This window comes from Trifolium pratense, linkage group LG7 (genome assembly GCF_020283565.1).
Source record: "Trifolium pratense cultivar HEN17-A07 linkage group LG7, ARS_RC_1.1, whole genome shotgun sequence".
Lineage (NCBI taxonomy): Eukaryota > Viridiplantae > Streptophyta > Magnoliopsida > Fabales > Fabaceae > Trifolium > Trifolium pratense.
Genome location: NC_060065.1, coordinates 19,727,837 through 19,746,328, shown reverse-complemented (window position 1 = coordinate 19,746,328; position 18,492 = coordinate 19,727,837). Strand labels below are relative to the sequence as shown.

Here is an 18,492-nt window from a genome sequence, read left to right as displayed (position 1 = left end):
TCTTTTTACCCCAACATAGTTTAAATGCTTAATTAGTTAAATGATCTCTTAAAATATTTTAGGTTTCACATTGGTCCCTTAAAGAAAAAAAATGTTCCTTTTGGTCCCTTAAAGATATCTCCGTTTACCACTTTAGTCAATTCCGTTAATTTTAACCCAAAATTATAAGGTGGACTAACATTATAGGTGCTCCACCATAGACTTCAACAATTTTTTAATATTAACCATTTGATTTCTTTATCAAAAGAACAACCATTGGATCTTAAAGATCTATCGTATCTAATAATGTACTACCAACACATAATTTTCTTTTCTTTTCTTCATCTCCTTCATTCCAAAGGACAAGGAACTAATGAACAACAACAAAAGTGGCTAGCTTTGGCACAAAAGAAGCAAACAATTGGTTGCTATGCCCAAACTGGCCATGGATCTAATGTTCAAGGGTTAGAAACAACGACAACATTTGATCCCAAAACAGACGAATTTGTTATTCATGGCCCAGACATTGAGGTTACTTAATTTGTTATTCAAAACAGACGAATTTGTTAGGCAAAAAATTATTGAAGTCTATGGTGGAGCACCTATAATTAGAGTTGTTAAAATGGGCTAGTCCGAATGGGCCGGCCCGTCAAACTCAATTTTTTCCCGGGCTCGGGCTTTGAAAATCCTAGCCCGAATTATTTCCGGGCTTTTTAGCCCGGTCCGACAAAGCCGGTTTAAAATATGGGCTAGCTCGAATGGGCCGTGGGCGGCCGCAAGCCCGAAAAAATTAAAATTAAAAAAATAAAATATAAATATAAATAATTTGTTTTGGATGATTTGAAATTAGTTTGTAATATAAATTATAAAACACCGTCCGCTACTTAAGTAGCAGATGAGTAAAAATAGGGCACCCAAGAAACTCGTAGGTAGCGGATGAGTAAAAATAGGACGCGCGAGAAACTCGTACGTAGTGGATGAATAAAAATAGGGCGCGCGAGAAACTCGTACATAGCGGATGAGTAAAAATAGGGCGCGCGAGAAAGTCGTAGGTAGAGGATGAGTAAAAATATGACGCACAAGAAACTCGTAAGTAGCGGATGCGTAAAAATAGGGCGCGAGAAACTCGTAGGTAGTGGATGAGTAAAAATAGGGCGCGCGAGAAACTCGTATGTAGTGGATGAATAAAAATAGGGCGCGCGAGACACTCGTACGTAGCGGATGAGTAAAAATAGGGTGCGCGAGAAAGTTGTAGGTAGCGGATGAGTAAAAATATGACGCGCGAGAAACTCGTAGGTAGTGGATGAGTAAAAATAGGACATGCGAGAAACTCGTAGATAGGGGATGAGTAAAAATACGGCGCGCGAGAATTATTATATATATATATAGCGGATGAGTAAAAAATAAGACGCGTTAGAATTATTAATGATATTTACATGGTTGAGTTTGAGCACTAGAAGTAAAATAAAAAAAATAAACCGGGCCGGCCCGAAAGCCCAACTACCCAGGCCGGGTTCGGGCACTAATTTTGGTACTTAGCCCAGCCCGACGAAGCCCGACTAGGTCGGCCCGAAATTGTCCGGGCTGCCCGTTTTGACAGCTCTACCTATAATGTTGGTCCACCTTATAATTTTGGCTTAAATTAATGGAAAGGACTAAAGTGGCAAACAGATATATCTTTAAGGACCAAAGCGAACCTTTTTTTCTTTAAGGGACCAATGTAAAACCTAAAATGTCTTTAAGGGATCATTTAACTAATTAAGCCTATTTTAAAATATTCTCATTCTACCCTTATATTATGTTGGTATGTTAAAAGTGTGTTGATATGTTAATTAAAGTGTGCTGGTATGCTAAAATTGCAACAGATTCGAAAACATGGAAAGATATTACAAATTTGTAGTACTTTTTTTGGTGTTGATTGAAATTGTACAAATATGTTTGTGTGCAAATTCAAATGTTCCCTGCATAGAACAAGAGAGGCAAGCCCTTCTTGATTTCAAGGCATCTATAATACAAGATCCATATAACAGGCTTTCATCATGGAAAGGCACTCACTGTTGTCACTGGGAAGGTATTGGCTGTGACAATGTTACTGGACATGTTGTCAAGCTTGATCTCAGGAATCCTTGTTACCGCTCACTATTTTGGAAGAATCACCTAGAATATTTTGACGACTACAGGTATAATTTGGAAGATGATATGCCCTGTTCCAATTTGCAACCCAGAGTAGTTGCTTCAAATGTGAGCTCATCTTTGTTGCAATTGGAACACTTGACTTATTTGGACTTGGCTGGAAATGATTTCAGTGGGAGTCGGCCAATTCCAATGTTCATCGGTTCCATGGAACGCCTTGAGTATATCTCTCTCTCTAGTTGTAATTTTTGGGAGGATTCCCAACACTCTCAGCAAACTCAAGAACCTACAATTTCTTGATCTCAATTTTATGTTGCTTTTGTCTTTGTATTGGGTGATTGATGGTGTTGATGCAAAGTATGTTAGAGTTAAAATGAATGATGACATTAGTTGGATATCAAAACTCCATTCACTCAAATACCTTGACATGAGTGGTGTTTGTCTGAGTGACACACACAACTTTTTTTTGTTACAATAGAGAAAAGTGACACACACAACTTGTTCAAGTTACTCAATACACTTCCTTCTTTGTTTCGGTGTCGTAACTCATCTTTGGTTTGATGCAATTTTTTTTCAGAATTTTTCATTTAGTCACGGTTTTAGCCACGGTAATTAAAATACCAGCACACTTTTGAAAGTGTTCCGGTAAAATATGTTAAAGTGATAAACGTAATTTTAACATATCAGCACACTTTTAACATACAGCACATTTTTGATGCAGTTTTAACATACCAGCACACTTTAATTAACATATCAGCACACTTTAATTAACATATCAACACACTTTTAACATAACAGCACACTTTTGATGCAGTTTTAACATACCAGCACATGTCTAACATACCAACACAATATACAAGGGTAGAATGAGAATATTTTAAAATATGTTTGGGTAAAAAGATAAATGTAGGGGTAGAAAAAAAAAATTCTCTATTGGAAATTTAAGCTAGTAGATTTGGTCTTAGTGGTGAGAGATTTGAGTAGTATGCTAGAGGTCATGGGTTCGATTCTTAGCTCATTGTAAATATATAAAAAAAAAAATATTACCTTTTGAGTCCCCCATGATTTTAGGTCAGTTGGTAAGGACATCGTATATATCATACAGGCTGGTTTAAACTTCGAACACTCCATTTATTCACCTTTAAGTTAAATTCTTTAGTCACTACACTACTAGACAAAAAAAAAAATTACCCTTTAAAATCAATAAGTGCGAAATTTAGGTTCAAACTCTAACTTCAGCATATAATGTGATATTTCTATTAACTGATTTATGTTTAATTTAACATTGAACTCTATTAATTATAATGGAGAAAGATAAGAACGGGATAAATTATTTTTTTTATTAAATAAAAAATATTCATTCATTCAAATTGAGAAGAGTACATCGATGCAATATAAATTCAAAATCGCTAAAAACAAAAAGGATGAATCTGCAATACAAATTCAGAACGGAATAAATTGTTAAGATACCCAACAATGTGGTATTGTATGATATTTGATTGATAAATTATTATTTTGATATTTTATACAACTCTTACCTGATACAACAATTTGTATTGTGGTTTAGCAAGGACATGAACTTTAGTTTTTGTCTAGTCTTTTGCCTCACAATTTTTTCAATTTTGAAAACGTTCTTAAAATCAAAGAAGTGAAGTTATCATATTTAATCCTTAATTTTTAGTAGATGAAATACATGCATAGTCCAAATTATAAATCACATTGACAATCTTATGCACAATTTAAGGAAATGTACTTTGGGCTTAGGATATACGAGCGGCAGTGTAACTTGTTATTAACCGACGCTATGGGGACTACTACCCCTAGTGTTATTGTTGTTTAGTCTTGTTTTTTTTTTGAGCTTAGGTCCCTTTTGTATTTAAAAATAAAAAGGAAATGTACTTAATTTTATTTCTAGAGTCATGATAACATGTGTCTTTAGGATAAGAATATGCTATAGGTCGACTTAGGTTTTTCTAAGTTTAAGTTTGGTCTGTCAAAAAATTTATGAGTAAGTCTGACTTGTATCTTGTTATATATGAGCTTAAAAGTTTAATATGACTTGTTAGCCTATTTAAAAGTCTATTTTATATAAACATTTTTAAATAAGTAATTATATTTATGCTTAAATAGACTAATGACCTAATAAACTAATGAGATTAAACTAGATTTTTTTAGAGAATTTGATTATAATAATAATGGTAATGGTAATAAAATTACTATTGAGATTTACTTAAGTAAGCCGGGATATATGGCATTTTGTCGCTATATTATTAATTATTATCATGATTCATATATGAACACCGACACTAATTAACTGTAACTGCTTTCTAACAGCATAGATTCACCTAACTAACTTTGGATTGCTACAGTGACTTGCAACAAAAGCAACCACAAGCTAGTAACTCTCTTCAGCATTATATTTCTACTAATCATAGAGAAAAATGTAATTTTCCTTCAAATGAATATAGTTTTTGGCAATTCAGAAATCCACCCTTCTTGATCAATATAAGAGATATTCAAGAATTTATCAAGTTCAGATCCACTCAAATGCTTCATCCAATTCACACGTTTTGATTTGTCTGCTCCAGGTCCTCTATTTCCCTCCTCCACAAAAACAATGTTTGCTCTGCAATTAAGTTTATTTAACACATCGTCGGTGTAAGATAATTTTAATATTTAGTTGTTTTATATGTATGTACTAAAAAACAAATATCGAAAATTGTAAAAATCACACATTAATAAAATTTTAAAATAGTTCGGTGAAATAAAAAATTCACGATTAAATTAGTCCTTTTGAATCAGAAAATTTAATTCATAAAATTGTGTGAAAGAGACTACAACAAAGTTTTCATTTAAAAAAAAAATAGAACATAAGAATTTCATATTTCACATATAATCAATGTAAGATAGTTTTACTCTGCAGTTAAATTTACTTCACACTATAACAAAAAAATATTATTTCACACATAACAAATTTTAGAAAATAGTGTGTATGTGAGTGCGGTCACTAGACTATTTGAAAAAAGTCATTAAAAAAAAATTTGAAAAAAAAAATAAAGAAAAATTAAAATGATTCATGAAATAATAAATCGATCACATTGATCATGTCAATAAAACTATCATGATAATATGAGAGTTTTCAGTTTCAAAAAAACTATTTTTATAATTTTGGTAATTTCACTATATTTAATTGTCTAACCTTATAATTTAATAAATTGGCAAATTAAAACATAGAATATAATATTCTTACTCATGGCCAACAAAAGTTCTAGGACTCCAACCCTCAGGTTTAACCACATCAGATAAGTATGAATCAGCTATGATGACTCTTGCATAAGCATCCATTGCCCTACCAAGTTCAGCCTTTCCTCCTGCAGTCCCACTTATGTTACAATTTTTAAACACAAACCCACTTGGGTCATTTGGTGATTTCCTTTCATGTGCTGTAATAACCCCATCTATTTTTGGACCATTTTTTCCCATTGAAAAAAATATTGTACTTGCCTGCATATTTACAACCAAATTATATTCTACTACATCTGACATTAAATATAAGCAAATTAATATGTGTTGAATGCACATATTCTCAAAATTATCCTTTATGATGATATTAATTTCAATAAAATATATACATTTATATGAATATAATTAATAACATCAAATATAGTGAAATTAGTTGATGATTGCTTATAGTTTGAAGAAGAAATTGTATGTTTTTTTGTTCGCTTATAAAAAAGATCGAAAAAACTACTTGTCTTATTTTTCTTTTTTGGTTTTTCACCACCAATTGAATCTGGTTCGGGGGTCAGTTCTTGCATCAAGTGGTTCCAGCCCCTCCCGATCGCAGTTGTGGGAGATCGAACCGGGGTTCTCCCTATCAAGTTCTGCGCCAATCACCAATGAACCAACTAACGATTGGTAAAAAACTACTTGTCTTAATTAAAACTATTTCTTATAAAACTAATACTTAACAATATATAAGTGGAATTTTAAATTATGTCAACAAAAAAAAAGGAATATGAAATCTATTTTATTTTATTTTACCTCAAAAAGAGATTGACCATCCCCATATATGAAATCGATTCCACCTTGAATGTAACAATTTTTGTAGTAATGTCGACCCCAATCATCATTTAGGGTATCTTGCACCCCAAGAAAAGCACAATCATAGAAAACACATTTATCTGCATAGATCCATGCAGCTCTGGCTTGTATGATGCTAGGCACCTCCAACATTACTGGACTGTTCATTGTATTCTATATGAACATATAGAGTACAAAAAATGAATTAAATATTTAATTTTGAAATAATAATTATGCTACAAAAAAAAAAATACTACAATTGTTTTGACATAATTAAATAATCTACCACGAAAGTAATGCCCTTTGCAGCTGTGTTATTTGCTTTTGATACGAATGTAGCATTCACATGTGTACTCCATTCAATACTTGTTGAATTTCTACCAGCTCCTTCAAGATAAATGCATGGCTTGGCTTTGGGAATGAAGACTCGTTCTCTGGATATTGCACAAAGAATATATTATGAAGAGAAGAAGTAGAATATTAGAACTTCCTATTGAAATAATTTAATTCATATATTGTTAAGATGTCTCACGTCGGATGTGAGTTGGCCTGAACATGAGTTTATAAGTAAGAGACAATCCTCACCTTACAAACCGATTTTGTAACGATGAGTTAAACCCAATATAAAAATCTAAAATGGTATCAGAATCTCTCTTCCAGATCCGTTGGGCCACCGACCAACCTCAATAGTTTGGAGTTGGGGATAAGGGAGTAAATTGGTCTCAACATGAGTTTGTAGGGTAAATATTTTTCACTTTGGCAATGGATTATAATCGTCATTTCAATAAAAATATTACTTCTAAAATCATATATGATTGATTGTTATTTGTTTATTTGTTCACAATATGTACAAAAACCTCTACGCAAATACGTACTATATCAAAATTTAACTCTTTTGTAATCCCAAAAAATTAAAATTAACTCTTTTTTAATCATATATCATCACTTTTATATTATGAAAAATTTAATGATCGTCTCTTGTAGTTTGAGTATTAATCCTTTGGTTTTACATCTAGAGTCAAACCGAAAGATAAATAAAGTTTGACTTAATTTTTAAAAATAAATCAATGTATGATAAAAATGTTACATATATTTATAGTTGAAAAGGAGAAATATACCTATAAACACCAGAGGAAATTTGGATGTGAATCCATTGAGAGTTTCCTGTAGGAACAGAATCTATGGCACTTTGAATTGTTGTAAAATTTGATGATGAGTTTGATTGACTAACAACAATGATCTTGAAGGGTTTGCTACAATCTTGTGATTCACAAATAACAAAAGCAAGGACTAAAAATATTGAAAAGAAAGCAAAGGATTGAAAGGACTTCATTTTTTGTTCTATTCAGAGTGTAATGTTAATCTTGTGCAAACTAAATATAATCATAAGACTTTATAGAAGTAAAAAAGTTGTTAACCATAGTGTGAAGTATTCAATTCATTTATTATTAATAATTAATACATGCATGTCTAGAGATTGAAGGACTACTTTTAGTGCATCTCCACTCCTAATATCATATATTTTATTTAGAGAAATAAATTACTTTTTTTTAAAAGTAAAATAGAAATAAATTACTGTTGGTTGTATATATAGCAAATATCATAGGTTCTTGTTTTTGGAAGAATTCTCTTTAATTTATTTTAAGTTTGATTTGGGTAATATATTTTATTTGGAAAGTTAATTACAACAATAACATTATTTGATAGGATTTTATTTTTTATTATATTTAGTAAATATAAAATTGTGTGATTTTTTTACTGAAACATTTGGTAATTTCCTAAATATATAATATTATTTTAATAACTTTATAATAATGATAATATATATATCTCAAGGGAAAGTTTTCTACATATAAAAAATTATATCTCGTATAAATTCGGCGATACAAACACAAAAAAACTCCATCACATATAAATTTAATCTGATCTAGAATCTTTTAAATATGATTTTTATTTTAAAAAAATTGTAAACAAAATTATATAATTTTCAAATAAAAAATTGATTTTGATAAATTTCATTAAATTGGAAAAATATATATTTCATAGATGGAAAACTATTTTGTAATACACCTTTAAGAATATTACACTTGAGGTAGCTCAATGGATTTTTTTATTAATCATAGTACTTAATCTTATAACCTTAAAGTGTCACGTTCGAAACTCGTTTGTAAAATAATTATTAGGGCGCGTGAATTAATAAATATGTTTTCAACAATAGTGTGTTTTTGTAGTGCTTGTTATAATTGGATTGTATATACTTACACATGTTTTAACTATAACAAGTTCTCGGTTGTAAAAGTTTCTAGTTTATCGTGTTTTAAAAATTTGTTTTTTAGTGAAATCTCAAAATACTTTTCTTAAAAACTAGATATAATCATTATTATGTGTTTTGGCCAAAATATTATAAATTTTCATGTCCTTTTTCTTTCATCTCTTTTATTTTTTGTTGCAATTTATTTTTATATTATTTATTGATTTTCGAAATATTTATTTCTTATTTTATTCAAACTTATTTGTTAGTACTTTATTTTATTTGATCATCACATTTTTAGTGAAAAACATTAATACATTCTTGAAAATATGTATATCTATTTGGGAAAAACATGTATATCTATTTAATAAAACATGAATACATATCAAAGAATTAATCACAATTTTAGTCTGCTGTTAGTGTATTTCCTTGTAGTTTTTTTTCTTCCGTTTATTTTAAGTTTTACCTGTGAGATGGTTGGGTTATGGTGGATTTTTTTAATGGCAATATAAGAAAAGATGTTAATTTTGATGTGTCTCAATAACATATCAAATAATTTTGGATTTGTCTGAAGTTTTACATAAATGATCTACATAATATAAACTTTCAATCCAACGGTGGATTTTATCAAATTTATATCGGTTAAAACGTTATTGAGAGGTGTAACATTTGGTGTCAAACTAGTTGGTGTCATTTGATCCTGACCATATATATATTGCCATTAAAAAAAATTAGTCTAAAATTTTATAGATCAAATAAATTTCGCTAAATTGAACAATTGATCTCTTGACTTTAATTATGTTTGCAATATTGGTCATTCACATTAGTTTTTCACAAAAAAAATTTTACTTTGCTTACATGACTACTGATGTGGTCAAGTAACATACTGAAATAGGTGTTATGTTGGAATGGAAAATTGTTAATAGCTATTTTTTTTACAAGAACATTCCATTTTTTACAGGTTTATTGTGTATTTAATCGAAAATTGACCGGAAAAACAGCTTTTTGAAGAGAATTGAGAGATCTAGGAGCTTGGAGGCAAGGATTGAAGTGTGGAAACACATCAAGATCAACTTGTAATCATGCTTTCTTTTACTCTTATGATTGTAATTTCTCATTTCACTATGTGTAACTAAATTTTCATGACTGGTCCTTAGGGAATTCTAATTATTATTTATCTTGAACAATGTGATTATCATTTGATATGATCAATGAATTACAAAGTTAGTTTCTTTGATGATTCCTTGTGCTTAATGCTTTGTATGATTTGACCAATTGTATGATGATTTCAATTGTTTGTTTTACTATGAAAATAAGAATGAATAATCGATCTAGGAATAATTGATCAATTAACTTTCACTTAAGACATTTTGGATCGTTCAATTTGAAAAAATATTTTTATAATTTTGTTAATTCCATATATTAAATTGTCTGATCATTTAATTTAAAGATTAACTAAATGCTAAAAACACACTTTCTAATACACACACTTATTTTTGTTGCTTAAAATTCATAGAGATCCCGTAAAAGTTATATGGGGCTCACATTATTTCAAAAAACTCATATAAATTTCAACCGGAAGATCATATAATTTTTATGAGATTCATATGAATTTCAATCGGTAAAAGACATTATGTTAACATCCTCTTAAAATAATTAAAACATAGAATAATATCTTACTCGTGTCCTAGGTATTAGGACTCCAACCCTCAGGTCTAACCACATCTGATAGGTATTTTTTTTTTATAAGCAAGAGTTGGATTATAATGAGTACAAGGGGTACTCAACCCTTACAATCCAAAAACAATCACCTTAGATACAACGAAAACAAGCTAAGGGATTGTTACACTAGTCAAGGAAAGCTACATTAGCAATGTTCCTTAATCGTCCTATGAACCAAAACCAAGCAATGTAAATAATTTGATCTACTAAAGATGAAACATTAACAAAATCTCCTCTAAATATAATGTTATTGCGCATACGCCAAATACTCCAAGTTGTGGTCAACCAAATAATGTGACGGAATCGCTCGGTGTTGATTCATGTTATTAAACCTCCAAATTGAATCAAATGATTGGGAACATCAGTAGAGGAACAAAAACGTGTGCCCATCCATTTGAATATTTTGCTCCAAATTTGCTCTGCAACAGTGCAATTGAAAAACATATGGGGAATGTCTTCAGCTACATTGAAACAAAAAACACCACATCATGATTGTTTGTAATGACTCCTTTATTGTACAAAGCCTCCCTAGTTGGTAATTTTCCGATCAACAAACTCCAACCAAAAATACTTACTTTCGAGGGGACATTATTTAACCAAAGGAGTTTCAACGCGTTCGCCGTGATTGGCTCAATGCTGCACACACCAGGCCTGGGCATCAGCGCTATATAGGCTGTTTTGACAGTAAAAAAACCAGCTTTATGAGGTTTCCACCTACGCCGATCCCGAGCCTCCCTTGACGGCCTAACCTGGTCTAGAATTAACAACAAATCGTGAACAGTTTCTGATTCAATATCGGATAGTTCGGTTGTCCAGTCAAACTTCCACTTCCATGTGTCTCGCTCCCACATGCCCATGGTTGAAATGTAACCATCTGGTAGTGTGGTTTTCAAGTAAAGAGATGGAAACAAGACTCGCAACGGTGCCGTACCTATCCATTGTTCTTTCCAAAATCTGATATCGTTGCCGTCACCCAAAATACTACTAACATTATTACCAAACCAGTTACCATTATCCTTGCCTCCCAAACACCATAAATCCCGCCACCAAATTGAAGCATGTTTTAGGTTATCCCTTCCTTCACCAGACAAGAAATTAGCTACAAGGGAGCCGTACCGAAACCTCAATAAATCATACCATGGTGACTCGGTGTCATTCAAGCATCTCCACTTCCACTTACACAAAAGTGATGAATTGAACAACTATAAATTTTTTATTCCCAAGCCTCCATTCTCCTTTGACTGGCAAATTTGGTCCTAACTTACCCAACACATCTGATAGGTATGAATCAACTATGATGACTCTTGCATAAGCACTCATTGCCCTCCCAAGTTGAGCCTTTCCTCCTTTCCCACTAATCTTACAATTTTTAAACACAAATCCACTTTTATCATTTGGTGAATTCTAACCCCATCGATTTTTGGACCATACTTTCCCATTGAAAAAAATATTGTACTTGCCTGCATATTTACAACCAAATTAGATACTGATTTTAAATATAAGCAAAATTAACTAACTTGATATTTGTTAAATATAATCGAGATCGAGAAAAGTAATTCTGATTAATTAATTTTTTCTAATAAGCTAAATTTATAAAACTAATAAATTTTTATTTAATCTTAAGTTGGTCAGACCTTTAATCAAACATATATAACATAAAAGCACTATGAATTTCTACAAAATGTCCATTGTTTCAGTTCAGATTCTAGATCTCGAACTAGTAAAACCCTAGTTTTGATTTAGAACTCGAATTAGGAGAATGTAGGGATTTTTGATGTGTGGTCTAGAATGCACCAACAATTTGTATTGTTATTAATGCAGTGATAGTATGTGTGGACTATAATCTTGTATAAATAGACATGTTTGGTTCATTTTGACTCACAAACAAAGCTAGCCATAATATATCAAAATGAATTTTACCTTACCTGGAGTTTACAACAACATAAACCAAATTTGGTTAGGATCAATCGAAATATTACCATGAATGATTTGAAGACCTAACTGAATGGTCATTTATATCTCTCCTTGTCTGAACATATATTTAGGGTCATTTATATGATTGTTTATTAGGATTTTAAGCTCAGGTCAGAGGAATTTAGTAAAATTTTGTAGAGTTGAAAAAATGTCACGATTGTACTAAAAGTCAAAGTCGTAGAAGAAAACGAAGCAACACGTCTTAACTAATTTTGGGAAATTTTGTCCCAAAGTTCGGATCAAAACGTGGTGCGCCAGCACTGGAAAGTTAGGAGGTTTTACCTGAGCAAATTATTGAGGTTGTCTAAAACGTGGTGCATGTATGACATTGGATCCTCTCCTTCCATCCTTCTTCCTCCTTCAAAAAAAAATCAAGTGTAACATGAGAGAGAAAATTAATAAAATATAATAAAAAGATGAATAGTGAGAAAAAGTAAGAGAGATATAGATAGTAATGAGAGTGGTTATGGTGCATAAGCTTTTTCCTTATGCATCATGCATAAACAATGAAAATTGTTTAACGCACCCCCCAAATTGCTTAACGCACCCCCATATACTTAGCGCACCCCAGATTTCTCGTGCGCCCCCCAAACCATTTTTATTGTGGAATGGTTTCACATTAGATGTACTTATAATGCTAAAACCATTTTTACTGTCGAATGGTTTTAGAGGGTTGTAATCCAAAACCATTATGCTTGTGCAATGGTTTTGTGTGTTATTTATGTTGGGGGTGGGGGCGGGCTTAACAATTTGGGGGTGCGCTAAGCAATTTGGGGGGCACGCTAAGTAAACTAGGGGCAATAAGCAATCTGGGGGGTGCGCTGAGCAAACTGGGGGCGCATTAAGCAAACTGGGGGCGCACTAAGCAATCTGGGGTATTTAGGCATGGTGTGCATAAGCAAGGCTTATGCACCATAACTTATGCTGATAGTAATTAGTGAAGGAGAGATGATCCAAGCCCGTGCATGTATGGCTGAAACATGAGACGCATAAACAAGCTAAAGCAATGTTGAGAATTATTCGTTTAATATTAACTTTAACACCCCTACTATGGGGGTGCAAGAAGCATGGGTGGGGGAGAAATTCTCAAATAATAAAAGGCTTGAGTAAAATTCTAGACTCTAAGTCACAAAGTCGAGCCCCTAAAGAGGAGCCCGAAAAGATGTCATTCCACAATTTTTATAGTCATCAATTGTTCGATTTTTCTCATGTATATATTAAAATTTCATCACCCTTCTGATTATAATATTACTATGCAGAGACAGGTGATGGAAAAAATTTATACTCCGAAATAAATAATTTATCATATTAAAGCATTTATATTCCTCTTTTTTTTTTTTGTATAAACCTCTTTTTTTTTATATAAATTATATTTTATTTTCTCCAAATAATAAAGGCACAAATATATTAAAATTAATGTTGTAAAGCCATCGCAAACCTCTTATGAGTACAATGAATATTTACTAATTATTTTGCTAAACTTGATTGTACAATATACGACCCTTAAATGAAGCCACAAAAAGAAAGGGAAAAAAATAGAGAGAAAATGAAACAAAACTGAAAATATATTTACCCTGACCTAAATTCATACAAACTAGGTAAATATTAACACTATTTTATATAATCACACTGGCCATTATTTTGGCAAAATAAAAGAAAAATTGAATACAAATCCCTCCTTCTTCCTTTTGTTATCTACATGGATAAAAACTAAGCACAAGGCCTAAGTATTTCTTCTAATTACTTGTACATGTGCACTTTGCCTTGGTGTCTGTTAGTTTCTGCAAGATGAGAAAAATAATTGATTAGACAATATATAGTTTAGTGGAGTGATGTATCTCTTTTTTCATGATTTATAAGAAGACTTAATTAGGCTTTTTTTTTCTTTATAGAAAAATTTTTAGTGGTTAGTTTGCTAAGGGAGAAAAAATTTGTAGTAAAATGAATTGAACTCTGGATATATCTCTTTTATAAATTTCTTCAGCGTCTCAACTCATATAACTGAGAAATATTTAATATGCGACAACTTAGACCTATTTGATTTGGAAAATATAAATATTTTCTATTTTATTTTATATTTTATATGTTAATTATGATTTTTTGTTAGTTATTTTTTTTTTTGAAGATTTGTATTAAATATGGTGAAAAATACTAAAATGTTGTTTTAATCGAAAAGGCCCTTATATCTGAAAATAAAGTGATATTTTTCCAATTATTAAAAAAAAAACCTTAAAAATATTATGTATTTTCTAGTACCTTAAGTTGTTTCCTCAGATCTTTAATGTACTGAACTGCTTCATCCAACATATCAGCTGTGCTAGTTTGCTGCCAAGATGATATAAGCATCAATTAAGTCATCAAATTACATATAAACTTGACTCAACAATATAATGTGCTAGTGTGATAGTTATGTGTCGACAGAATCACAATGTGTCACCATAATTTTAGTAAAAATTACACAGTTTCAACAAAATAATACAATGTCAGTTTGTCACTGTGATTTCGTCAAATTCACTACCAGTTTAAACATGCAAGTGTATTACCTTATCTGAATTAGGGAAAAGATCTTGCAACTTTTTTATTCTTGCACTAATTCTTATTCTTCTTTCCTACAATGTGCAAATCAAGATAACAAAGCTAATTAAATTGCACAAATGTGTCCATATGATTTTTTATTAATAGTAAGATTAGAATATAAAAATAAGAATTTTATATACCCTCTCTGCAATGCTTCTTGGATGAGTAGCAAAGCCTCTTTTGGCACGAATTTTACATGGAACTGATCCTTGAAGGTGTAAATACTTCTCCATAGTTGTCATCTTACTAGAAGAGCTAGGAAGACTCAAATGGTGGCTCAAACCATGTTTTTGGTATCTAAAGTCTACATCCTAGTAACATAAATTTTCAAATATCAACAATGATAAAAATAGGATTAAATATATTTTGTCCCTCTATTTTACTCTTTGGTCTTCCTATATTTAAATTCACGATTTTGATCTTTTGGTTTTCAGGATGTCTAACTTGTTTTTCATCCATGTATTTCGAGGTTAAATTTTGATACTCTGGCAAGTGAGATATATATGTGTCAATTCAGTTGATGATATGACATTGTCTAGATGGATTATCACGATCAAATCTGATACAAGACAATGTTTTGGTAGATTTTTACTTACTAACTCATTTTCATGTCATCAACTTAAATGCCACATACATAAGTATCTTACTTTTCACATAATAAAAAAAATCAACCTTAAATATTAGAATTTACCTAAATACATAAGTGAAGAAAATGTGAATCATTTTGAAAATAAGGGACCAAAGCTGTACGAACTTTAAAATGGAAGGACCAAAATTGTAAATAAAATAAAATAGATGAACTAAAATTGCAATTAAGCAAAAAAAAATAATAATCAATTGGTTAAGATGAAAATTCACATTATATGTACCTGAGTTTCCAAAGCATTTGAAGTGGAAAACATGAATTCACCATTATTAGTAGCATTTTTTGGAGCACTAAATGTAGAACTATCCCAATTATAGTCATTGGTGAAGCTAGGCATGTAACATTTAGTGATACCATTATCAATGTTTCTACTTTTAATAACATTTGCTTGAAGATTTTCATGTTCATTTTCTATAATCAGTGGCATCTTGATAGAGCTAGAGGATGATCTTGATGAGAAATTCAAAGTACCATGCAATCCACTAGTTGATGTAATAGCTTGTCCACTAACACTTCCTAATTAGTAAAAGATTATTGTTAGAACACTCTAAAAAAAGGAGTCCCCGTGAGCTTAGCTCAGTTGGTAGGGACATCGCACTATATGTGTAGGAGTCCGAGTTCGAACTCAGGACACTCCACTTATTCACCTTTAAAGTGGATTTTCTAGCTACAAGACTAGTTGACCATAAAAAAAGGGAGAAAAATCTGTAGGAGTAAAAAAGACTCGCATTTATTTAGATTGACTAATTTAAACTTATCTAATGACAAACATTTATGAGAGCTTATAAAAATAGCTTGCGACATAAGCACAAGTTATTTTCAGCTTATTTCTATAAATTTTCCATAACAATTTATTACTTATGAAAACAGTTCATAAGGTATATTATCTTTTGTTAAACATAATAAATTGTCTCTAATTTAGAAATTAGAAGATAAATAATTTTTTTCAAAATTATTGTTAAAATTAAAGTCAACTCTCTAAGCAAGAAAATATTCGAAAACATATCATATATTCCATTAAAGTCACTCTCCCAATTTAATATAGTATCAATAATACTGCACAAAAAATGGATCTGACTTGACTTGACTTGAACCTAACTAACAACCAAAAAGCAAGCTTTGGCCAAATTTTATCATAAATTCATAATATTTTAAATTTTCCATAAAAATAAGAATATGTAAAATCCACTCTCCTCTGTTATTTGTTTGACTAAACAACTTTTTTTTAGAAACAAAAAAAAAAAATCACACTTGAATTGCTGTAAAAGCTTAACATCGTAACCTTAAGGTACTGAATTCAAATTTTTTCAGGATCAGTTGAAAAATGACAAATAGTGTTACTTTGATTAATAAAAAATTTCCGTCCCCAATTTAATAAAAAAAATAAAAAAAAGGAAATAACTAAAAATTACAAAAAAGAATATTTCATGATAGATTAAAAAACATACCATTATTAATTGAATAATTGGAGAAAAACTCTGCAGGGGAACTCTTTTGCCTAATGAGATTGGAGCAATTATTTGAAGAATCCAAGGAACTCATTGCACTAAATGAACCATCAAAACCATTTGCCAATCCTTGATTCTGCTGAGTTTGATAAATTATCTGATTTTGTGAACCATAAGAGTAACCATTGTATTGTAATAATCCATTTGAAAAAGGGTTATTTTCTTCTTCTTTCATTGGTTTGAATTCATACAAAGGTTCAGAATTTGTTAATATGGTTTCCATTTCTGAACTTGTAGATGAAGAATAATGTTGACTCTGATGCTGATTATCATTTAAAAAATTACCAATGGTTGTGTCCCCAAGGCTTGTAAGCAATGAGCTTGGAGCCGAATTGTACCGCGATAAACCGGAATTGTTTTGGTGACAATGTTGTTGTGTTTGTGAGTAACCAAATTTTGAATCCATTTCTGAGTTCAAACTTGAACCACTGTCGGAGTAATCAAGAGCTTGAGTATACACAATACTCATCTTATCTACACACAAAAAAAAAAAATCATGTTAAAATATTTATGTTCATGTAAATTTTTATCTTAATGATAATGAAAACTTCAAAAAATTTGTCCAAATTTTCAAATAGAAATGCAAATTCTATCTTTCTATCTACAACAAGGGTAAAAACAAATGGGTCATTTCAAATTAATGAGAAACTTATTTCTTTTCATAATCCTTCTTCAGTTCTTGAATTAAGTTCTTTCCATAACCAAATTGATTTACGAGTTAAGTTTACAACTCTATTTTACATGGACAAAAAGAATGAGTAACATTTTTTCTTTTTCATAATTTTTCTTCAATTATATTCATAGTATAACTTAGATTGGTTTACGAGTCAATTTTACATAGACAAAATAAGCTTGTATAAACTTTCGATATTTTTAGAATAACAACAAAATAATATTGAAGCTACAAACTTTAAAGAAAATAAAGGGATATAACATACATGTAACTCAAAGATTTGCAAATTCAAGTCCAAGGAGGGTCTTGAATCTTGATGAGATTTGAAAATCTAGAGACAAAAAATTAAGAAGAGAAATATTGTGAGGAAGAAATTAAGTTGAGTTTTTTTGTCTTGCTGTTGAGATATATTTATGTAGTAAGTTGTTGAATAATTGCCCTTATATTTTTCCATTATTAACGATAATGCCTTAAAGACTTAAAAGTGGTCCATGAAAAACTTTTTTGTCTTTATCTTGGTTTATTTCATTATTCAACTGTGGAAAATACGTGTGTTATATTATTTTTATCTTGAGTATGGGATGAACGCGTGCACGTGCAAGAGACCAAATTTTTGTAGCATCGTTGGATCTAAATTGACGGCAAGTACTCACTAAGAATTTAACGTTGTAAAATGAAGATACCTAACCTAAAACTTTGAAGTTTTTCTTGTTGGTTAGTTGAAATTAATTAACTAAATGTGTAAATTTTTTATACATCTAATCATATCTTACTGATGTTTTTTTAAGGGCAGTCTTCCTAGAATAATTGAGAAAATAAAAAAGTAAATATTATATTAATTAAAAATCACATTTGTTTTTTAACGGGCATTAGAAATCACTTTTTTTATATTGACTATACAAATTTTAAGATGATTTTATTATATTGAATTTTCTTAACTTATGTC

General features: G+C 30.6%; 2 protein-coding genes across 2 annotated transcripts; both read right to left on the bottom strand.

Annotated features, from left to right (window-relative positions):
- Positions 1-5,358: 5,358 nt before the first annotated feature.
- Positions 5,359-11,025, bottom strand: LOC123896015 (probable pectinesterase 55). Its single transcript, XM_045946472.1, has 5 exons — positions 10,815-11,025; positions 7,314-7,485; positions 6,482-6,629; positions 6,157-6,369; positions 5,359-5,616 (listed from the first exon to the last, which is right to left on the bottom strand). The coding sequence occupies exons 1-5, from the start codon at positions 11,023-11,025 to the stop codon at positions 5,359-5,361; spliced, it is 1,002 nt and encodes a 333-aa protein (XP_045802428.1).
- Positions 11,026-13,586: 2,561 nt separating this feature from the next.
- On the bottom strand, positions 13,587-17,949 carry LOC123893837 (transcription factor bHLH130-like). The gene is made up of 7 exons (XM_045943652.1): positions 17,812-17,949; positions 16,814-17,347; positions 15,589-15,881; positions 14,860-15,030; positions 14,686-14,751; positions 14,399-14,467; positions 13,587-13,923 (listed from the first exon to the last, which is right to left on the bottom strand). The coding sequence occupies exons 2-7, from the start codon at positions 17,340-17,342 to the stop codon at positions 13,879-13,881; spliced, it is 1,173 nt and encodes a 390-aa protein (XP_045799608.1). The 5' UTR covers positions 17,343-17,347; positions 17,812-17,949; the 3' UTR covers positions 13,587-13,878.
- Between the last annotated feature and the right edge of the window lie 543 nt (positions 17,950-18,492).

Bases quoted from the DNA above. Each gene is read 5' to 3' on its own strand.
- LOC123893837 (XM_045943652.1), bottom strand. From the start codon at position 17,342: ATGAGTATTGTGTATACTCAAGCTCTTGATTACTCCGACAGTGGTTCA. The intron at 15,882-16,813 runs GTATGTTTTTTA...TTTACTAATTAG, and splicing joins CAATTATTCAATTAATAATG to GAAGTGTTAGTGGACAAGCT. The intron at 14,752-14,859 runs GTATATAAAATT...TGCACATTGTAG, and splicing joins CAAGAAGCATTGCAGAGAGG to GAAAGAAGAATAAGAATTAG.
- LOC123896015 (XM_045946472.1), bottom strand. From the start codon at position 11,025: ATGGGCATGTGGGAGCGAGACACATGGAAGTGGAAGTTTGACTGGACA. The intron at 7,486-10,814 runs GTGTGTGCAGCA...CAATATTTTTAG, and splicing joins AGCGCTGATGCCCAGGCCTG to TCCTTGCTTTTGTTATTTGT. The intron at 5,617-6,156 runs GTAAAATAAAAT...GTAAATATGCAG, and splicing joins ATGGTCAATCTCTTTTTGAG to GCAAGTACAATATTTTTTTC.